General features: G+C 43.3%; 1 protein-coding gene across 2 annotated transcripts in view; it reads right to left on the bottom strand.

Annotated features, from left to right (window-relative positions):
* The window catches only part of DDC (dopa decarboxylase), a 50,453-nt gene that overhangs the window by 21,510 nt on the left and 10,785 nt on the right, over positions 1-18,158 (bottom strand). For both annotated transcript variants that reach the window (XM_028703359.2, XM_028703360.2), the window contains exons 2-7: positions 15,289-15,505; positions 12,342-12,455; positions 11,626-11,745; positions 8,233-8,367; positions 5,536-5,679; positions 2,546-2,612 (exon numbers count right to left, since the gene is read on the bottom strand). In XM_028703359.2, coding sequence (XP_028559192.2) covers positions 2,546-2,612; positions 5,536-5,679; positions 8,233-8,367; positions 11,626-11,745; positions 12,342-12,455; positions 15,289-15,489 — 781 coding nt within the window. In that variant the 5' untranslated portion in view covers positions 15,490-15,505. The remainder of the gene's footprint in view (positions 1-2,545; positions 2,613-5,535; positions 5,680-8,232; positions 8,368-11,625; positions 11,746-12,341; positions 12,456-15,288; positions 15,506-18,158) is intronic.

Raw genomic sequence — 18,158 nt, 5'->3', positions numbered from 1 at the left:
TGATCAAAATGGTTAGGATGTGCAGCAACAAGGCAGCAGTGAGCACAGAGTCATCTTGCGACAAAAGCTTATGCCACCCAAGATTCATGGACTAATTTTTAAGGTGCCACAAAATTCTAATCTTTTTCTGCAACAGAATATCCATATTAAAAAGTCGGGGGAGGGACCAGTCTTGTTATAAAATAAATATTTTTCCTGTGTTTTTCCAAGTTTGTTTTTAGTCTGCAAGTGGCTTTGAAGGCCTTATGTGGAAATGTGGCCTACAAGCAGAGCTACCCTAACACTTTACACATTTTCAGAGTAGATATGTGATCCTGTGACAGGATGGGAGAAGACACAGACTTCAGATTCTTACTTTATTGATTTATGTTAAAGTTACAGAATCCCAAAGTGGAGGAATACTGTTGGGATAGGGCAGTCTTGCTGATGCTTGCTTCTTCTTCTTTCTTTTTTTAAAAAAAGTTTTATGAATGGTAAATTTTGGAGATATTTATGCCTTTAAAGCATAAATATATTTTAAGAACCCTAATTAAGACACAGAAGAGCTCAGACATGATGCTCCCCACGACTTTACATATCCAAGGCAACAGCCAGTGGCTGCTTCTTCATTGGTGCGCAACTCTCTTCTAGATGACAATAAATGGGCTGCCACAGAATCGTAGAGCTGGAAGGGACTATGTGGATAGGTCATATTTTTCCAGACACAATATATATTGCATATCCAGGGCTGAGAAAATGTAAGTCTCCTTGCAACAGGGAGTACAAGACTGAGGAAAATGTTTAAACTGTTCACTGTACATGGGCAGTGATGGAGCAGAGGGGAAACTATGGAAAGGTTGTGTGAATCTGAACTTCCGATATGGTTTATCTCTGCAGATCATGGCAGGAGTATAGGACTGACATAACTACAGGCACCATGCATGCAGGGCCAGGGGGCCCAGGCACCCACAAATGTTCAATGAAGGGGCAGGGGGCCCCCAAAAATTCTACGCGGTGACACGAACACACGGCAGGGCGTGCCAACACCACTCACACCCACTGCAGTGACAGCAGCATGGCCTGGGACCCCTCTGTCATGGGGGCGAGGCAGCGCACCGGGACATAACTAATATGGCATGAGACTCTCCATGATGAAACTTTGGTGACTCTGGAACTTCCAGGGCCCTAAAAGGCACTCAGGCATATCCTGAATTCACACACGCCTGACCTAAGGATTAACACCTGCAAATTTAGTTATCAAATACAGGATACTCAACTCCTCAAAGGTGATTTGAAGGCAGATAGCAGACAAAGATGGCCAGATTCAAATAATGGCTCACTGTCACAAGTCCTTCACTCTTTATTAAGCAAACTGGATGGCCAGTTTTAACATTTTCTCACTATTTTATTCTGGAAGGAATTATGGAAATTGTAGAAATCACACAGTTCACAGTCCCCTCCCCACTGGCATGCCTTGGCAAAAATGTATTTAAAAACCTTTAGATTCAAAGGCTAGTGAGCTCTCCTGGTTCCAACATGACAGAACTGACCCAGCACCGGCCAGGACTTGGCACACATCTGTTTAGCTTTAAGGACAGGTATACTTTGTAATAAAGTTATATACTTTATAAGGGATGCGGGTGGCGCTGTGGGTTAAACCACAGAGCCTAGGGCTTGCCGATCAGAAGGTTGGTGGTTCGAATCCCCGCAACGGGGTGATATCCCGTTGCTCGGTCCCTGCTTCTGCCAACCTAGCAGTTTGAAAGCACGTCAAAGTGCAAGTAGATAAATAGGTACCGCTCCGGCAGGAAGGTAAACGGCATTTCCGTGTGCTGCTCTGGTTCGCCAGAAGCGGCTTAGTCATGCTGGCCACATGACCCGGAAGCTGTACGCCGGCTCCCCCAGCCAATAAAGCGAGATGAGCACCGCAACCCCAGAGTTGGTCAGGGGTCCCTTTACCTTTATACTTTGTTTCCCCACCCCTTTCCACTTCTAGTGGGGGTTTATGGCAAAATTGTCATGCCCATGTTTCTGCAGGCATTTTGGAACAGTTAGGGGATCTTTTACTCTTTAATCAAGGTGTGTATGTATTGTCACTCTTATCTCACAGAATAAACCAAGCTTTTTTAGTCCTTTGTGGGAGAGCTTCTCATGGGCATAAGATTAAGGGTTAACATGCATCCATAGCAAGGACAAGTCATAACTGCAGCAAAAGATCCTAAACCTCTCATGAACATACATGAGTGTTGGCTGTACACCTGTGAATCCAGGTACATACTTGCAATAGAACAGGAAGGAGCTAACTCAGGGACGTTTTTCAGAGAAGAGGCAGGTCTCCAGGGTAATGGTCTCACTCTGCTCCCAGATGGAACAGGTTTGACAACATACTAAATTCAAACAAACCCTGTTTGTTTGTTTGTTTGTTTAGTTAAACAATATGAGCACATCTCACTGAAAGTACTGTATTTAATGATGTGACAAGTGAAATTTATTGGAATTTAAATGGTAGCTCATTTATAGCAAGATTTTTCCAACTCTGAGACAAAATAAATAATTGTCGACTTACAAATAGGACCCAGTTCTGTCAGTTTGTCAAAGGAGCAGCATGTTGTGGTTCCAAGCGTTGCACAAAACTACGGGACCAAAAACAAAAAGCAACAACAACAATAACAAAATAAATCTAACTGAAGGAGAAAATCAGCCATCAGCAAACCAAAACCAAAACTTCCAGCATTCTTTGGGAAGGTACAAGATTAGCTACATAGAACTAATACAAACTAATTTCATGCAGCATTTCCCAATACAAAATCTGAGGACCTTGCGTGCGCATGCGTGTGTGCACGCGCATTTGTGCATGTTTGGGAGTAGTGGTGGTATTTTCAGCTAAAACAAGTCCAGACTGGCTCCACATTAAGTATAATTTCAGCTAATATGGGTCCAGTTTTGTGAAATTCAAAAGAACTATTGGAACATGTACCATGACCCAGATCTCTGAAGCTCTGCCCCTTTCCCCAGGTCAAAAAAGCTTTGCTTTGGACCTCTTAAGAAAGCTGAGATGGGATCTGGGATCTGGAAGGATCTGGATGGGATCTGGAGGTTCCACTCCTTCCAGGCTCTCCGCCAGAACCCAATCCAGGCAGGTGCTTCCATGTCCCTCCCCCTCTTCCCAGGTTGTGGAGATCTGCTGGACATTTCTGCTCCCCCTGGTCTTCCTTGTCGGATGAAAGCATCCAAAACGCTAAGTGAAAGGTGAATGCTCACAAGGGCCATAGCATTCCCAGATATAACTCTGTGACATCATTCGCCTTCTGCCAGAGGTCGTGATGTCATTTGGGGCAGTTTTGGCAGCTGTGAACTATCTCAGCTGTTAGAACACCTGAGCAGCAGGTCTGCCTCTGTCTGCCTCAGAGTTCGTCCACCTGTAACAGTTTTTGTCTTAGATACAAATCTACGTAAGATGTATCATTAACATAAGAAACACCTCCCTGCTTTGTATATTTGATCCACCAAACCCTTTCATTTGTTCACTTCCTACAAAAATTACACAAGACACTGTCTTTTAAAGTTTAAATAGTGATGTTTCAGTGACGTGTTTATGATGTTTCTGGGTCACTTCTGGGTTTGGTACAATGTGCGTCTATATGGTCACGCACAGACTGAATGCGCATGAACGGGGGCTGCCTGTGCGTAACCATATATACGCACATTGTACCAAACCCAGAAGTGACCCAGAAACATCATAAACATGTCACTGAAACATCACTATTTAAACTTTAAAAGACAGTGTCTTGTGTAATTTTTGTAGGAAGTGAACAAACAAAAGGGTTAAACAACCCAGACTCTTCCTTCCGCATAGCTCGCTAAATGGGAAGGAGAATCTAACTCCCACATTCCTCTGAGGAGGCTCCCACCTGGGGCCAGGCTGGAACCTGACATTCAGTGAACTATTTTTATTGCTTTTGTTGCTGCTCCTTGCTTTGGCAAACTCTCTTTTCCTGCCCAACTGCACTCTCCGCTCAGACAGGTTTTGTATAATGCGACAACGAATTTACTGGCTAGAGATGACAAAGGGGCAAAAGATTTGGCTCAGCAGTGATTCTATCGTGTCTCTTCAGTGGTGCTGCTCCAGTCATGGGACCCCTCCTCAGAGAGGCTTGCCTAGAATCTACGTTGTGGTCTTTCCATGCCAGATAAAGACTTTTCCATTTCCCCAGGCTTTTCAATCTCTTGGTTTTTATGAATTTTAAGTGACTCATAGACCCTTTGGATGGCTCTGAAGTTCAGATCTTTCTTTATGGTGTCAGCTTTTTGAAATGGTGGCTATCTTCTACTGCTGGTTTTATGCTCCCTTAGATTTTAAGGGTTTATGGTTTTATTTTTGCATAAAACTGAAAGCTGCCCAGAGAACCTTAGTTATTGGACAACGTAAATACCAGGGCTGTGTACAGACCACTGGTTCTGCCCTGTGGCTCCGATCCAGGTTGGGGGCAAGCAGGCCAACCCACCCTGGAACCAGGGACCACCCACCCCAGATCCAGTCCCAAATTAATTCAGGGAGTTGGGTTAATATTTAATTATATATTTTTAAAAGGCCAAGAGGAGGGCAGAGGAAGGAGAAGTTGCATTTTCTTCTCCCTCCCGCAAAGAGGGTGCATTATGTGGGGTGCTGCTTTGCAAGTGGTTTTCCTGTAGGGAAAGATTCTGGTTAGTGAGGAGAGAGCTTAACCATTCTATCAAATTAAACATTCAACGTTCAATTGTTTTTCATGACTGTTTTTCATGTGTTTTAGTGGTTCTTTATTTTTATCTGTAAGCTGCCTTGAGTGTCTGTCAGGGGAAAAGGTCGGCTATAAACACGCCAACAACAACAACAATAACCATGAATCGAAGTTTGGGGAGCACTCAGAGCCAAATCCTGGCTTAGTTCATGGGCACAAAAAGGGCCAGGGAGCAGCAACATGGCTGTGACTCTCCAGGAGTCCACACTCCTGGTAGGCAGACCAGAGACTGATTTCAGTGGAAACAGCTAAATCCAAATTAAAGCTACAGCATCTTGATGTCAATGATCTCTTACTGCTAAATGCAGTAATGCACAAGCCTCAAGAAGGAGCTCAGGCTTTAGGACTTATCACAAGAGATGAAGCTCAGCTATATTTCATTCTCCTGGTTGCCTTTCCTGTGACCTTGTGTGTGTGAGAGACCTTGAAGCTCCTTTTATCCACAGCCGAAAGCGAAAAACATCTGTTGTCCTGGGAGGGGGGAGGGGCTTTTGATGCAGCGTCTGTAGCAGCCAATGACTCTAACCCAATTTGTAACCCGTATTACAACATTGTAATCACATCAGGAGCAGGGACAGCAGGTTGCCTCTTGCAGATACAACTGGCAACTTAGAGGGGGCCCTGAGCTTGCTTTTCTTCAAATGGCAGCTGCTGTTCTCCTTCTGGGTGCTGTTAAAGACCCAGAGAAGCAGGCCAGATCCAAGGTTGGCAACCCCAGTTGTCTACTTATTCATTGGGCATTACAGCCATTAACAAACACTGAGCTATCAGCACTTACAAAGAATGGAATGAGGCCAGCAGCTTTATCTTGGTCTACGGCTTTCCTTAGGGCTGACCCACGTACAGCGAACGCCTCGTCTGTGGGGAGCTGCTTGGTTTTAACTCCAGCGATCAAGCCATCCTTTTCAACCGATGAATGAGCCTGCAATGAAATGGGAGAAAATGTGTCTTAAAAACATATTTGCATACGAAGCTTAGTTTATTGAATTTACTTATTACTTCACACAAGTGTTTGTTCTTACTGTATTGTTAAAAAAATTAATTAATTTAAAAAGGGAAGAGGCATCACAGACAAAACATGTTAAAGTTTAAACTTGTAGAAGACAACACCTCTTTTAAAAAGAAGACAGGCAAATAAATTCGAGTCTCAGCCTCCCATTTGCAGCATGTTAGTCATGTTTGCAACTTCGATAGGTCTACTCTGAGTAAAATACAACCCCAAAATACTGGCCAAGCCACCTGGTATAGGCTAGTAACCACTAGCTGGAGATGCTCGGAGGAGGCGGCCTAAAAGGGGCAAGAGGATCTGCCTCAGATGGAGCAAAAAGGTGACAAGTGAGAAACTGGAGTACAGACACACATGCCCTTCCTCCAAATATTGTTAAGGATGCAACCATATTCAGAGAGAAAGAAAGCAATCCCGTTTATCATAATCCTGAATTCTCCTAAACCATCTACCTTTGTTAAACCTGATATTAATCCTTAGCTTGGATTTTCTGCCTCTCCTTTCGGATTACTGAGTCACCCAGTTATGAACTTAATGCAGAAGGAGCTGTGAGCTCAGCAACAGGCTGCCTTAAAAGGTCAGAAACATCTTAAGGCAAATCCTTGTGCAGACAAAATAAAAATCCCCTGACCTTCAGCAGGCAAGTCGGACTGTCATCCCTTATTGAGGATCAGGCATTTACAACCCAAAGTTTGGGGGGGGGGGCAGGTGCACTTGATTTCAAGCTGCGTGGCTGGGGCTGCCCAGGAGGAATTCAAAGAACAGGAGAAAAGCTTCATTGCATACATAGCGGTCCTGTTTCTGTGACCTTAAACCTTATATCCCCCCTTCATCAGCTTCTTTTTCTACAAGAAAAGAGTAGGTAATTTCACACGCTTGTTTAAAAGTATGTTTGTGCAAGGAGCCACTTCAAAAGCCAGTCTGCGGATGAAAATTGGTTGTAGCCAATTAAGTCCCACTCAGAGTAGACCCACTGAGCCATGTTCATTCATTTCAATAGGTCTATCAGAGTAGGACTAGTTTTCATACCATTCATTATGTCACAACCCAACTCTTTTGGACCAGTGGACATACTCTGAATGTTGAAGAGTCAAAAAATGGCTGCCACTGGGGCATGGAATAACTCAGTGTGACTACCATGCGAGAGGCATGACATGAAACAAAATTAGCACAGTCATGGTGAAGCTTTTCCCATAATTTTATTTCCATCCTTGAAAAGACTTAACCTGTGGAATTTCTGCCTATCATAGAGCTGTTAAAGGCACAAGAACCCTGTATTCAGGAGCCTGTATCCCCCAATGCCAGTTCTAAACCAAAGCCTAGGTTGGCATCTTGTTCTCATTTACCTGGGGGTAAGACCCCTTTAAAACAGAGAGAGCAAATTACGAATAGAGGTGCATACTTGACTATACAGTGAATTGTTCACAGGTGTATGGTCTCCAGCTCCTGTACAGGTGGAAGCATATCTAAGCCTCTTCACAGGTTTTCACATTTGCCTTTTGTGTGGAGCGGGGATTCTATATGCAGAAAACAACTTCAAAGGACTACCTGGTCTCAGATGACCCACCATAGGAAAGGCCCATTCTGGTTGCCAGGGGCAGGGAAGGAAGGGGAAACTATGGCGATTCCAAGGACTTATGGAAAATAAGACAGAAGCAGGAAAACCCCTTGAGGGAGAAACAACAGCTCTTTAGGACTCCAGTGATCCCCATTGCCAGGTGTCCGAAGAACTCACTTATACAGCTCTGACTTCACACATCAGCGAAAACACAGGCCGGTGGGAGCAGCCATCACAGAAATCGTACCTACGGGACCGCCTCTCCTGGTATGTCCCACAGATGAACTTACGGTCTTCAAACAAAAACATCTTGGAGGTCCCAGGCCACAGAGAGGTTAGGCTGGCCTCAACCAGAGCCAGGGCTTTCTCTGCCGCGGCTCCAATCTGGTGGAACGCTCTGCCACAAGAGACTAGGGCCCTGTGGGACTTGACATCTTTCCGCAGGGCCTGCAAGACAGAGCTGTTCCACCAGGCCTTTGGTCAGGACGCAGCCTGACTCCCTCCCTTGGCAATCTTCACAGAACTCAAGCCCAATGGTTGCCATCAATTTGATTTGAATTAATTTTATAATGAAAAGATTTTAGAATGTTGTATTATTTTATTGTTGTTAGCCGCCCTGAGCCCCGCTTCGGCTGGGGAGGGCAGGATATAAATGAATTATTATTATTATTATTATTATTATTATTATTATTATTATTATTATTATTATTAAAAGGGTGCCTGTACTTTTTGCTTCATAACTTTATTTTTAGCAGGTACAAAACTGTATCTATATCTGTATATCTATGTCTATATGAAAGCTCAGGGTCGAGGGCTGCTGCCCGTGGATGCCACTGAAGGTTTTTGCAGGCACTGTGGCAGCTGCAGGTGCTGGGCTGGCGATTCCTGCTCCAGAGTGTCTCAATACTCACTTGGTCCGAGGTATAAGCCACCAGCCGGCCAATGACGTCTCCCTGAGTCAGCGTTCCGTTTTCTGATTGCGCCCGCTGGATCGCTTTGGTTCTAGCTGCAAGCAGTGCAACCAAGGTCGCTTCGCTGGCCGTGCCCTGCAGGGAAGGAGAGAGAGGCTCAGTTGGGCAGGACAAGCCAATGGAAAGTGAGTCAGGACAGTGGCAGAAGAGAACATGTTGAAGATTTAGGGTGCTGCAAGCCAGGGGAAAGGAAGCACAGCTGGAAGCACCTCCTTAAACAGGCATTTCTTGTGGAAAGCAATTTAGAAACAGAAGAAGCTTTCTTCTATGAGGCCAGAGCACAGGTCCAACCTGGCTCAGTACTGGCTCAGTCGGTCTACACTGCCTGGCAGCAATGGCTCTCCGGGATCTCAGGCAGGGAGTCTCTCCAAGGCCTCCTTGGGGATGCCATCGTAGATGGAACCTGGGGCCTTCCGCTTGTGCCTTTCTGACACAAAGACCTACGTTCTTTTTCCACCATGGATTCTGCTAACCCTTGTGGTCTAGCAGCATTAAGAATAGCCTTGCACACCACCCCCAGTCTCTGCTGAATGGCAGCAAGATTCCAGGAGGCTCCAGGCGCTCCCCCCCAGGGTTGTGTTTCTGTGGGGAAATCAGAGTCTGCTGTGTCTTAGAAATATGGCTTATTCACACTTTTAAACCTGAATTTACGGAGAGAGAGTTCACAGCATGTATGTCCCAAGAGGGACTTGTCCTTCCCAGCAGCCCAGTCGCCTGATCCAGGCAGCCAGCATGACTGCTGCCCGCATGAGGTGGTGCCCACTTCCTGCTCCTTCTCCCCCACATCCCTTTCTCCCCAAACCTCTGCTGGAAAAGGACACCCTCTTTTCCTGGGGTGACATCATGCTCCCTCTACACCTGGCAGAGCCTGGGGAAGTTAGGAGTGTTATTCCCAGCCCTTGCTAAATTCAGGAGCCTACTCTAACTCTGACCATCCACTGAATGTAGAAATTATGGGGAGTCTGTCCCCACTCAAATTCACAACATTAGGAATTCCTTCTCTCTGCTGCAGACGTCTGGTTTGCGGACTGGTGCTCTGGTTTAGAGGGAAAGCACCCTCAGCCAGTTCCAGGAGGAGAAGGCCAGCAGGCATAGAGACAAGGAAGACTTTAAATGTAGTTAAAGTTAAGCATTTTTGAACACTATTGATTTCAGAGGCCATTAAGCACTTGCTTATATCCCTCCCATTGAAATCAGTGGGTCCTAGCTGTGTAATTATGGCTGGATCAGGCCTCTATAAAATGTCAGAGTGGGGAAACTGAGGCGCCCCCATTGAATGCGCTGCTGGGAAAGATGGTTTTTATGACACACATACTAAGTAAGCTGGCTATTATACTTTTTACTTCACAGCAAGCAAACAAAGGTTACCATGGTGAGCAACCTCAAGAGGCGACAGAAGCATTGGTGAGTCAAACAGAGCCCCAAGCGGAAATTTCCTTTCGTCTTTGGATTTTTCAAGTGTCACCTTTGAGGCAGCAGGATAATTTCATATTGATTTGGTCCTTTAAGGGTAATTAAGCACCCATTTCCACAGGCCAATATTGCAATATTCATTTGATTGGCAGTCTAATATAAAGCCCATCTCCGCCATGTTCTTTCTTGTTTTTATCATTATTGATACAAGAATGAGGCAAGAAGACCAACACTACAAATTGCTTCATCTCCACCAGCAGCACAGACACCACCCACTCTCAGTGCCCCCAAATTATAGTCCATCAAGAATTGTCAGCTTAAAAGGGCAGCATTTCCCATTGGCAAATAGACATAATTGCTCATTGATCCTCAGCACAAAACTGGGGCTATGGTGGGGTGAAGTAAAACAACATTTGCACCCTACATGTAAAAGCAATTCATCCTGACATTAGGCTTCAGGAGCTAGCAAGTGTTCAAGCAGTTATTCCAGATTTAATACTGTGGGATCGGGGGCAAGGTCTGTGCTGGTCTGTACAGTTCTAGAATTCCAACTAGCCATTAAAAAGGGCAAAGTTACTACAACCAGTGCTATTTTTCTAAAAAAGGAGGTGCCAGAACTCACCGCAAACACCTCCCTTGTTCTATTATAATGCCAACCACATTGAGTTTCGGCAGAAGAAAAGCCCTGATTACAACTGTTCATCCAAATAGCCAGAGTAGCATCTAAAACATTTTAACAATTTGCTCAGCTAAAAGAGGGATAAGTTCTTCTACAACAGGTTGCTCCTCCCCTGAAGGAACAGGTGCATAGCTTGAGGATAACTCTGGTGCCATCGCAGGTGGCTTCAGGAACTAGGAGTGGTGATGCTCAGCTTCAGCAGGTGCACCATCTAGTGCCCCACCTGAGGAGAGAGAGCTTGGCTGCAATCATCCACATTCTGGTAACTTCCTATTGTATTGTTGGTGTTCTTTTACATGGGGCTATCCTTGAAAAACCCCTTCATGGATCGCTGCCTTGCCGTGGCGAAGGGGCTTGAATAACTCAGAGAAGCTATGAGCTATGCCGTGCAGGGCCACCCAAGATGGACAGGTCATAGTGGAGAGTTTTGACCAAATGTGATCCACCTGGAGCAGGAACCGGCAAGCTACTCCAGTATCCCTGCCAAATGGACAAAGACAACAGGCACATAAAAGTGAGTTTGAACAAAATGTGGGAGGCAGTGGAAGACGGGAGTGCCTGGCGTGCTCTGGTCCAGGGGGTCACGAAGAGTCGGACATGACTAAACGACTAAACAACAACAACAAATTCCTTGAAACCAGTTTGGAAGCTGACTCTGGTACCAAATGTGGCAACCAGGGTACTAGTAGGGTGCCTCAGCATAACATCAATCTTGAACAATCTCCTGTCTTCTGGGCTCATTTTAAAGTCTTGACTCCTTTGCAACAACCATCCCTCTGAGGTACGTTTCACTCACAACACTGTTGTTGTTTCATTGTCATTGAAAACACACCTTTTTGCCTAGGATTTTGGAGAGGAAGGTTTATGAACTTTATAAATTTGTGTCGAATTGGTTTAATTGTGTGTGTTTTAATTTTGTTTGTTTTAGGTGTGTGCCACTCCACTAGGGACCTTCAGGTAAAAGGCAGGTTACATATACAAATCCATATTTCCATAGAACATTGTCCCAACTAGGTTTTCACAGGGGTAACCAGGAGTTTCAGGGATGGTTCACACAGGCATAGTGTCTTCATTCCTCAGATATCAGATGATGACTTGAAAGCTTGATGGCATGTCTTCTGCACCTTTGTGGGGAACCATTATGCCCATATAATATTTTTTTAAAAAACCATATTGTTTTCAATCCAGTTTGAACAGAACATACACCATGCAGAAACTAAGACCACACACTTCCAGCTTACCTGGATTACGCCACCCCCCTCTCCATCCTTCTCGGCCAGAAATGATGGTGGCAAATTGATCATCTTCCCTAGCCAATCCAGCATGACTGTCTCCAGCTCTGTGCAAGCTGGGCTTGATGCCTAAAATAGAAAGATGTGGTAAAAAGAAACTACAGGAGTGTGGTAGCTTCTCCTCAATATTTATACAAAGAGTTATAATACAGGAAACCCACAAATATAGCATCCCTGATAGTTGGCCACACAATCTCTGCTTTAAAAGTCTCTCACAAAGAGAAATCCAGCACCTTCCAAGGCAGTCTGTTCCACTGTCAAACAGCTCATGCCCTATCTTCTGGTGCAACAGAAAATGAATCTGCTCCATCATCTATATGACAGTCCTTTAAATGTTTGACGATGGCTATTATATCACTTCTTAACCATATTTTCTCCAGGCTAAACTACTTCAATCTTAATCTGCGTGTTTTAAAATATTTATAGATCTCTATATTAAAACAGAAACAAAAACCTGAAGTGGTTCACAACAATAAAACACAAAACCCTTGGGTCTCCAGGCCATGGGTGCGGGAGGCATTGGTAGTGGGTGATAATTAGGAACACAAATAATTGGGTGTGTGGTTGGCATATGGACCGCAGGGTGAATTGCCTGCCTGGTGCAAAGGTTGCGCATGTCGCCTGTCCCCTAGGAAGCCCAGCAGAGAGGGGTGGAACACACTTACCCATGTAAACCCAATACACCCTATGCCCCCAGAGAGCATGTCAGCCAGAAGAGCTGGGAAGGAGTTGGCCGTTGGGTAGTAGGCAAAGAAGTAGGGGCTGTGCCAGTGCGTCACCTGCCGGAAAGACCAGAAGCAGGCACACATCAGGGAAAGAAGCTGGAGCGAAGAATTGTTTTATTTATTAGATTTCTGCGCCACCCTTCATCCAAGGATCACGGGTGCTTTACAGTTTAAAAACAAATAACAACAAACAGAACAATACCCCCTGCAAAACACTTGATTGTTTAATCAGCCAATAGCCTGGAAGAAGGAGGACAACAGATGAAGATTACGGAGCCTGGGTTGGTTCAAATCTAAATCTATCTTATATTGCCTATAAATTGACTACTCACTATTGAGTTTATATGGACTATCATAGCTCTGTGAGGATTAAACTACAGTTCCCATGATCCTTTGGGGGAAGTCATGTGCTACAAATGTATGCTGTGGTAAAGGTAAAGGGACCCCTGGCCGTTAAGTCCAGTTGCGGACGACTCTGGGGTTGCGGCGCTCATCTCCAAAAATCCCTCCCCCCAGGTGCTGCAAATACATCCTTTCTTTATCTCAGTTTGAAACCAGAAATGCAAAACAAACCCTACAAATTGCTATATGAAGCGCATTTGGTGCTTCTGGGGAGAAGATCTTCAGTCTGATATTTGAATGAAAAGGGCAGTTATTACAAAGAAATCCAGGAAATGTCAAGGGCTTGAGAAATGGAGCTGCTGACCACAGACTCCTATGAGGCAGACTGATGCTTTGGATGAGGCAGCAGAAGCTGTTTATCTTGATCAGCCTGTGCAATAATACTTAAGTCAGTGACACATTCTGAAGAGATTAATCAAATGTGACCCTCCTTCAGGCTATTTGCAGGATGAAGCAAAAGAGAACAGTCTGCAAAGAGGCGGATTATGGAGAAAGTCAAAGGGACAATCACTTTCACACTCATTGGCTCTGACACCAGCTCAGCATAGATGGCATTTTCTATATTGCAGTTGGGGGAGAGAGGCTGGGTTTGTGCCCGCTGATCCTCCCGTTCCTTAATTTACCTGCTTTCCATTCACTGAAGATCATATCTAGTAGTGGATGATTTATGGATTTCCCAGGGCACTCTGACATGACTTGCAGTCTCTACGCTGCCTTTTTCTGGTACTGGATCACAAAATTGGAGTATGACAGATTTCATGTGCTGAGGCGCTTTCTACAGATGTGGAAGAGCCATTCTCATATGGACAAGTCACTAATGATCAAAATTATTGCCTCAAGAACTTTGTTACAGCTATTTATAAATTAATTCATATTGGACTTGTCCACATTTGAACATTATTTGTTAATCCACTTTCCCCCCCTTCAAATTAGACTGAAGTAGTCCACACTTACATGTATTTGATGTTTTTTGCCGTTGTTGCATGTGAATGGGTTAATTTATTTTTCCCAACATTCCCCCCTTCTCCTGAATTTTATTACGAAGATGGCCATGTAGCCATTTTCTTAATTTGTCAACAAAACTGGATGTAAGAGGACACCTGTTTGGAGGCCCACATTTCCCGCATTGGTAGCACCATAGTGACCTAGAGATTAGTTGCATTGGATAAAGTCCCGCTGCACAGAATAAAAACATTCTGGATCTTCAAAGCCTTTGGAAACCTTTATATTGTGATTTGTATTCTGCCATGTCTAGGTTCCAGACATTTTTATACCACAGATATATTTGCAGACTCTGCAAAGTCTTCCATTTTTCTGCTGTGGATAATCTTAGCCATATTACCACTTTTTATTGCAATCTTTGAGTAGGGCTATCCCACATACAGTATATTGAATTTGTAAATAAGGAACTACTTGGGTCTTTCACATTTGTACCAGCAGATACAAATATTGTACAGGTTCCCTTTTCTGTTTGTCCTCGTCTTCTGATTTCATACTCTCCAACATTTCTCGGATGACAATAGGGATGTCCTATTCTAATAATAATAATAATAATAATAATAATAATACACCCGCCCATCTGACTGGATTGCCCCAGCCACTCTGGGCGGCTTCCAACATGTATAAAAACATAACAAAACATTAAACATGAAAAAACTTCCCTATAGAGGGCCGTCTTCAGTTGTCTTCTAAAGGTTGTACAGTTACTTATCTCCTTGGCTTGGAGTTCGCATATTTCCAAACCCTCCAACTTTTCTCCTATGAAAGTAGGGACTTCCTAATGAAAAGCGGGACATTCTGGGATCAAATCAGAAACCGGGATGGCTTCTGTAAATCTGGGACTGTTCCTGGAAAATAGGGACACTTGAAGAGTCTGTGATTTGTTGATACCATTATGCTGATTGAGGACCAACAGGTCATGTGCATGGATAGCGATGCACACACCTTGGGCGTTCCCTTGTTTTTAAATTCCCAGCCCAGGAAGTGTGCAAAAGCACAGAGTCAGGCAATTGTAAATACTCAGCACTCTATTTGCCTGTGTAGTTTTCTGGTTTGGGACATAACTGAGGGAACTACACACATACATATACATATACATATACAGCTACAGTTGTCCATTCAGGATCATGCCAGATATAGTCATAAGCATAGCTGGAAAGGAAGTTAAAGCATTGGGGAAGTAGTGAATTTGGAAAGGGAAGTAACAGAGAGTGACAACTGATCCACCCACCCAAAACCACCACAGCTAATTGTCTGAGGCTCCAGGTGGAGTGGTTCGTGGCCTGATTTCTCCCAATTTAACAGATTATCCCTGTGTTGGGAAAACTCAAATTTACAGCAGGAAAGCATCGGGACTGCTGTTGTCTGAGGCTGACGACACATGTACTACACAAATTAAAGGAGAATGCAAACAGCTGTAAACACGCAGTAAACCTCCCATGTAGACAAGCCCATTCTTTAAAGCTCATCTGCAGTTTGATCTTACCCCAGGCATAATGATCTTTTCAACATCTTTAAGGATATCTTCAAATCTCTCAGGTTCTTCAGGAGCAGAATCTGGGATGTGAGGCCTCAGGTACCCGGGCTCCACATCAGGATAGACCCGTCTTTTCTCTATTGTCTCCAGGTAATCTGCAATATAGTCCACCATTTCTTTTCCTCTTTTTCGGAACTCTGTGGCATCCATGTCAAGAATTCAGACTCTAAAAGAAACAATTTGGCATTTTAAAAAATTGCACGCATAAGTGAAGTCAGATGCATACAAAAATCAGGTTGTCAACTACTGTACTGAAAAATACAACAACAAAAATGATCCCAGGGCAGAGCCTGGAGCAAAAGGAATGGAGTCAGAAATGTGAAAGCTTTTAGGGAAATTTCCAAAGGAAAAACCGGGGCGAAGGGTTGAATTAAAAAAATATTCAGTGCAATATAGTCTCATTCCAAACAACAAGTTGTATACTTTTTAAAGTAATGGGGTCACCCCCCCAATAGTATTGCAGTCAATCATACTGCTGCAATAGTTCTTGATCAAGATTCTAGTGCTCATGCATTCATTCACTCAGAAGTAAATCCTGCCCTGTTCCAGTTTTACTGCACAAAGTTACATGCAATCCCCCCCCCCCCGAATACTCCGAAACGGAATCCTAGAGACAGCTACCTCCTTCACTCAGTTCTGGGGCTTTAAAGAAATGGGTTGCTTGCTATATCTAGATGATACACAGGAAGATAGCTTAATTACAAATGTGGGTAATTTATGTAGAAATAATCCTCAATTTACTATTATTTTATTTGTTATCCATTATTGTATAATAGTGACCCATTATTATATAATAGGTAAAGGTAAGGGGACCCCTGACCATTAGGTCCAGTCGCAGATGACTCTGGGGTTGGGTCACGTGGCCAGCGTCACAAGCTGCATCTGGCGAGCCAGCGCAGCACACGGAATGCCGTTTACCTTCCCGCTGGTAAGCGGTCCCTATTTATCTACTTGCACCCAGGGGTGCTTTCGAACTGCTAGGTTGGCAGGCGCTGGGACTGAACGACAGGAGCGCACCCCGCCGCGGGGATTCGAACCACCGACCATGCGATCAGCAAGTCCTAGGCGCTGAGGTTTTACACACAGCGCCACCTGCGTCCCTTATTATATTATCGCTATCCACTATTATCCATTTGTTAAATCAGATATCTCTTTTAGATTGTAAGTGGTCACACACACACACACACACACACACACACACAAAAACACACATTTTATTTATTTATTTAATAAAAATTATATAATGTTTGATTGGAAAAAACACACAACTCAAGGCAGTTTACAAAAAGAATTAAACAATAAAAGTATTGGCAAAAAGAATTTAAAAATAACCATTTAAAATATTTAAAAAAATTAAAATCAGCAATAAACTAAAAGCAACGTGAAACAGAAATCAGTCTTCTACCTATCTGGGTAGGTTTGTCTAAACAATAATGTTTTTAGCTGGCACCATAATATCAAACGGCATGGAGTTCCAAAACATAGGTGCTGCAACACTTAAAAGTGGCTGGGGAAACCCAGCCAGATGGGCGGGGTATAAATAATAAATTATTATTATTATTATTATAAAAGTTGATTTCTTGCCCACGTAGAGGGTAAAGCCCTTTGGGCTTTTATGAATTAGTGGTATATAAACAAATGAACTAAACTTTGGGGCATCTGTTGGACTTAAACACCTATGCTCAATCAGCCTGTCTAGGTGTGTAAATAAAGCTTGTATCACAAAATACCAATAAGTCTTCAGTGACCTCCTTTCAAAGGAACTGGGCTACACATAACAACATGATGTGGAAGAAGGGGCCTTTGGCCTGAGACATAAGAAGTCTAAGTGAAACCATCAATTGGGTCAACTATCCCATCTCTGGGGCCAGCTAGAAATGTATTAAAATGCTAGAAGTGTACAAGGTACTGAATAGTCATTTCAGTCTCATCCTTTAGAAAGTTAAGAACAAGACTAACTAGCCAAGTATTCAATGCAATTCAAGATTGCATTGAATGTATATATGAAAGTTAAAAATCATCTTGAAAACAACATGGCTAACACAAATTACACTGAAAGGTCTAATGGGGGAAAAACATATCTACTTTTGCTTTAGATGTGTTTAACCATTTACAAAGAGAGAAACTGAAATGGAGTAAATATCTTCATTTAGAGTATCGAAATGGTGAAATGTGACTGGAAACCCGATTAACATTAATACGAAAGAAAACTTACAAATGATAGCTCCATTGGTACTTGATTCTCCTAAAAAAAAAAAGCATGCCTATTTTTCTGCAGCATGATAATTCTTGGTGATCTCATCTACTGTCTGGACATCTCATGTACTTTTATTGACATTCTTTAGAAGCAAATTTTGGAAATATTGAAAGATAAGGCAGGTGCTCCTGAAATATAGTGTTACTGGAATATTTAGCAGATTCTATGGCATGTGAAAATCCTGCATTAGTAGTTTGCTTACTGACAACTGCAAAAATATGAGTTGCTTTTTACTGGAAATAACTGAGACATAATCACATTTAAACAAATGGTAAAAAAACCCAGTCTGGGCTGTAACTGACTGAGCTACTGTAACAGAAGAGAGCCAAAGAACAGACACATTGGGACAGATTTGCTGGGGAATTAATTTCATTTACTATGCACCGAAAGAGTAAATTTCAAGATCAAATACAACTTTATGCATTATTTTCCCCTTTGAAATCAATAACTATACTACATAATTATCTTGTTTGTTTTTAATGATATAATACAATTTAACAAAATCATTTAAAATAACTGGCGGGTTTATGCCCCACATTAATACTAACAAAAATACTATTAA

The sequence above is a fragment of the Podarcis muralis genome, chromosome 13, assembly GCF_964188315.1.
Source record: "Podarcis muralis chromosome 13, rPodMur119.hap1.1, whole genome shotgun sequence".
NCBI lineage: Eukaryota > Metazoa > Chordata > Lepidosauria > Squamata > Lacertidae > Podarcis > Podarcis muralis.
This window is presented reverse-complemented; position numbering and strand designations above follow the sequence as displayed.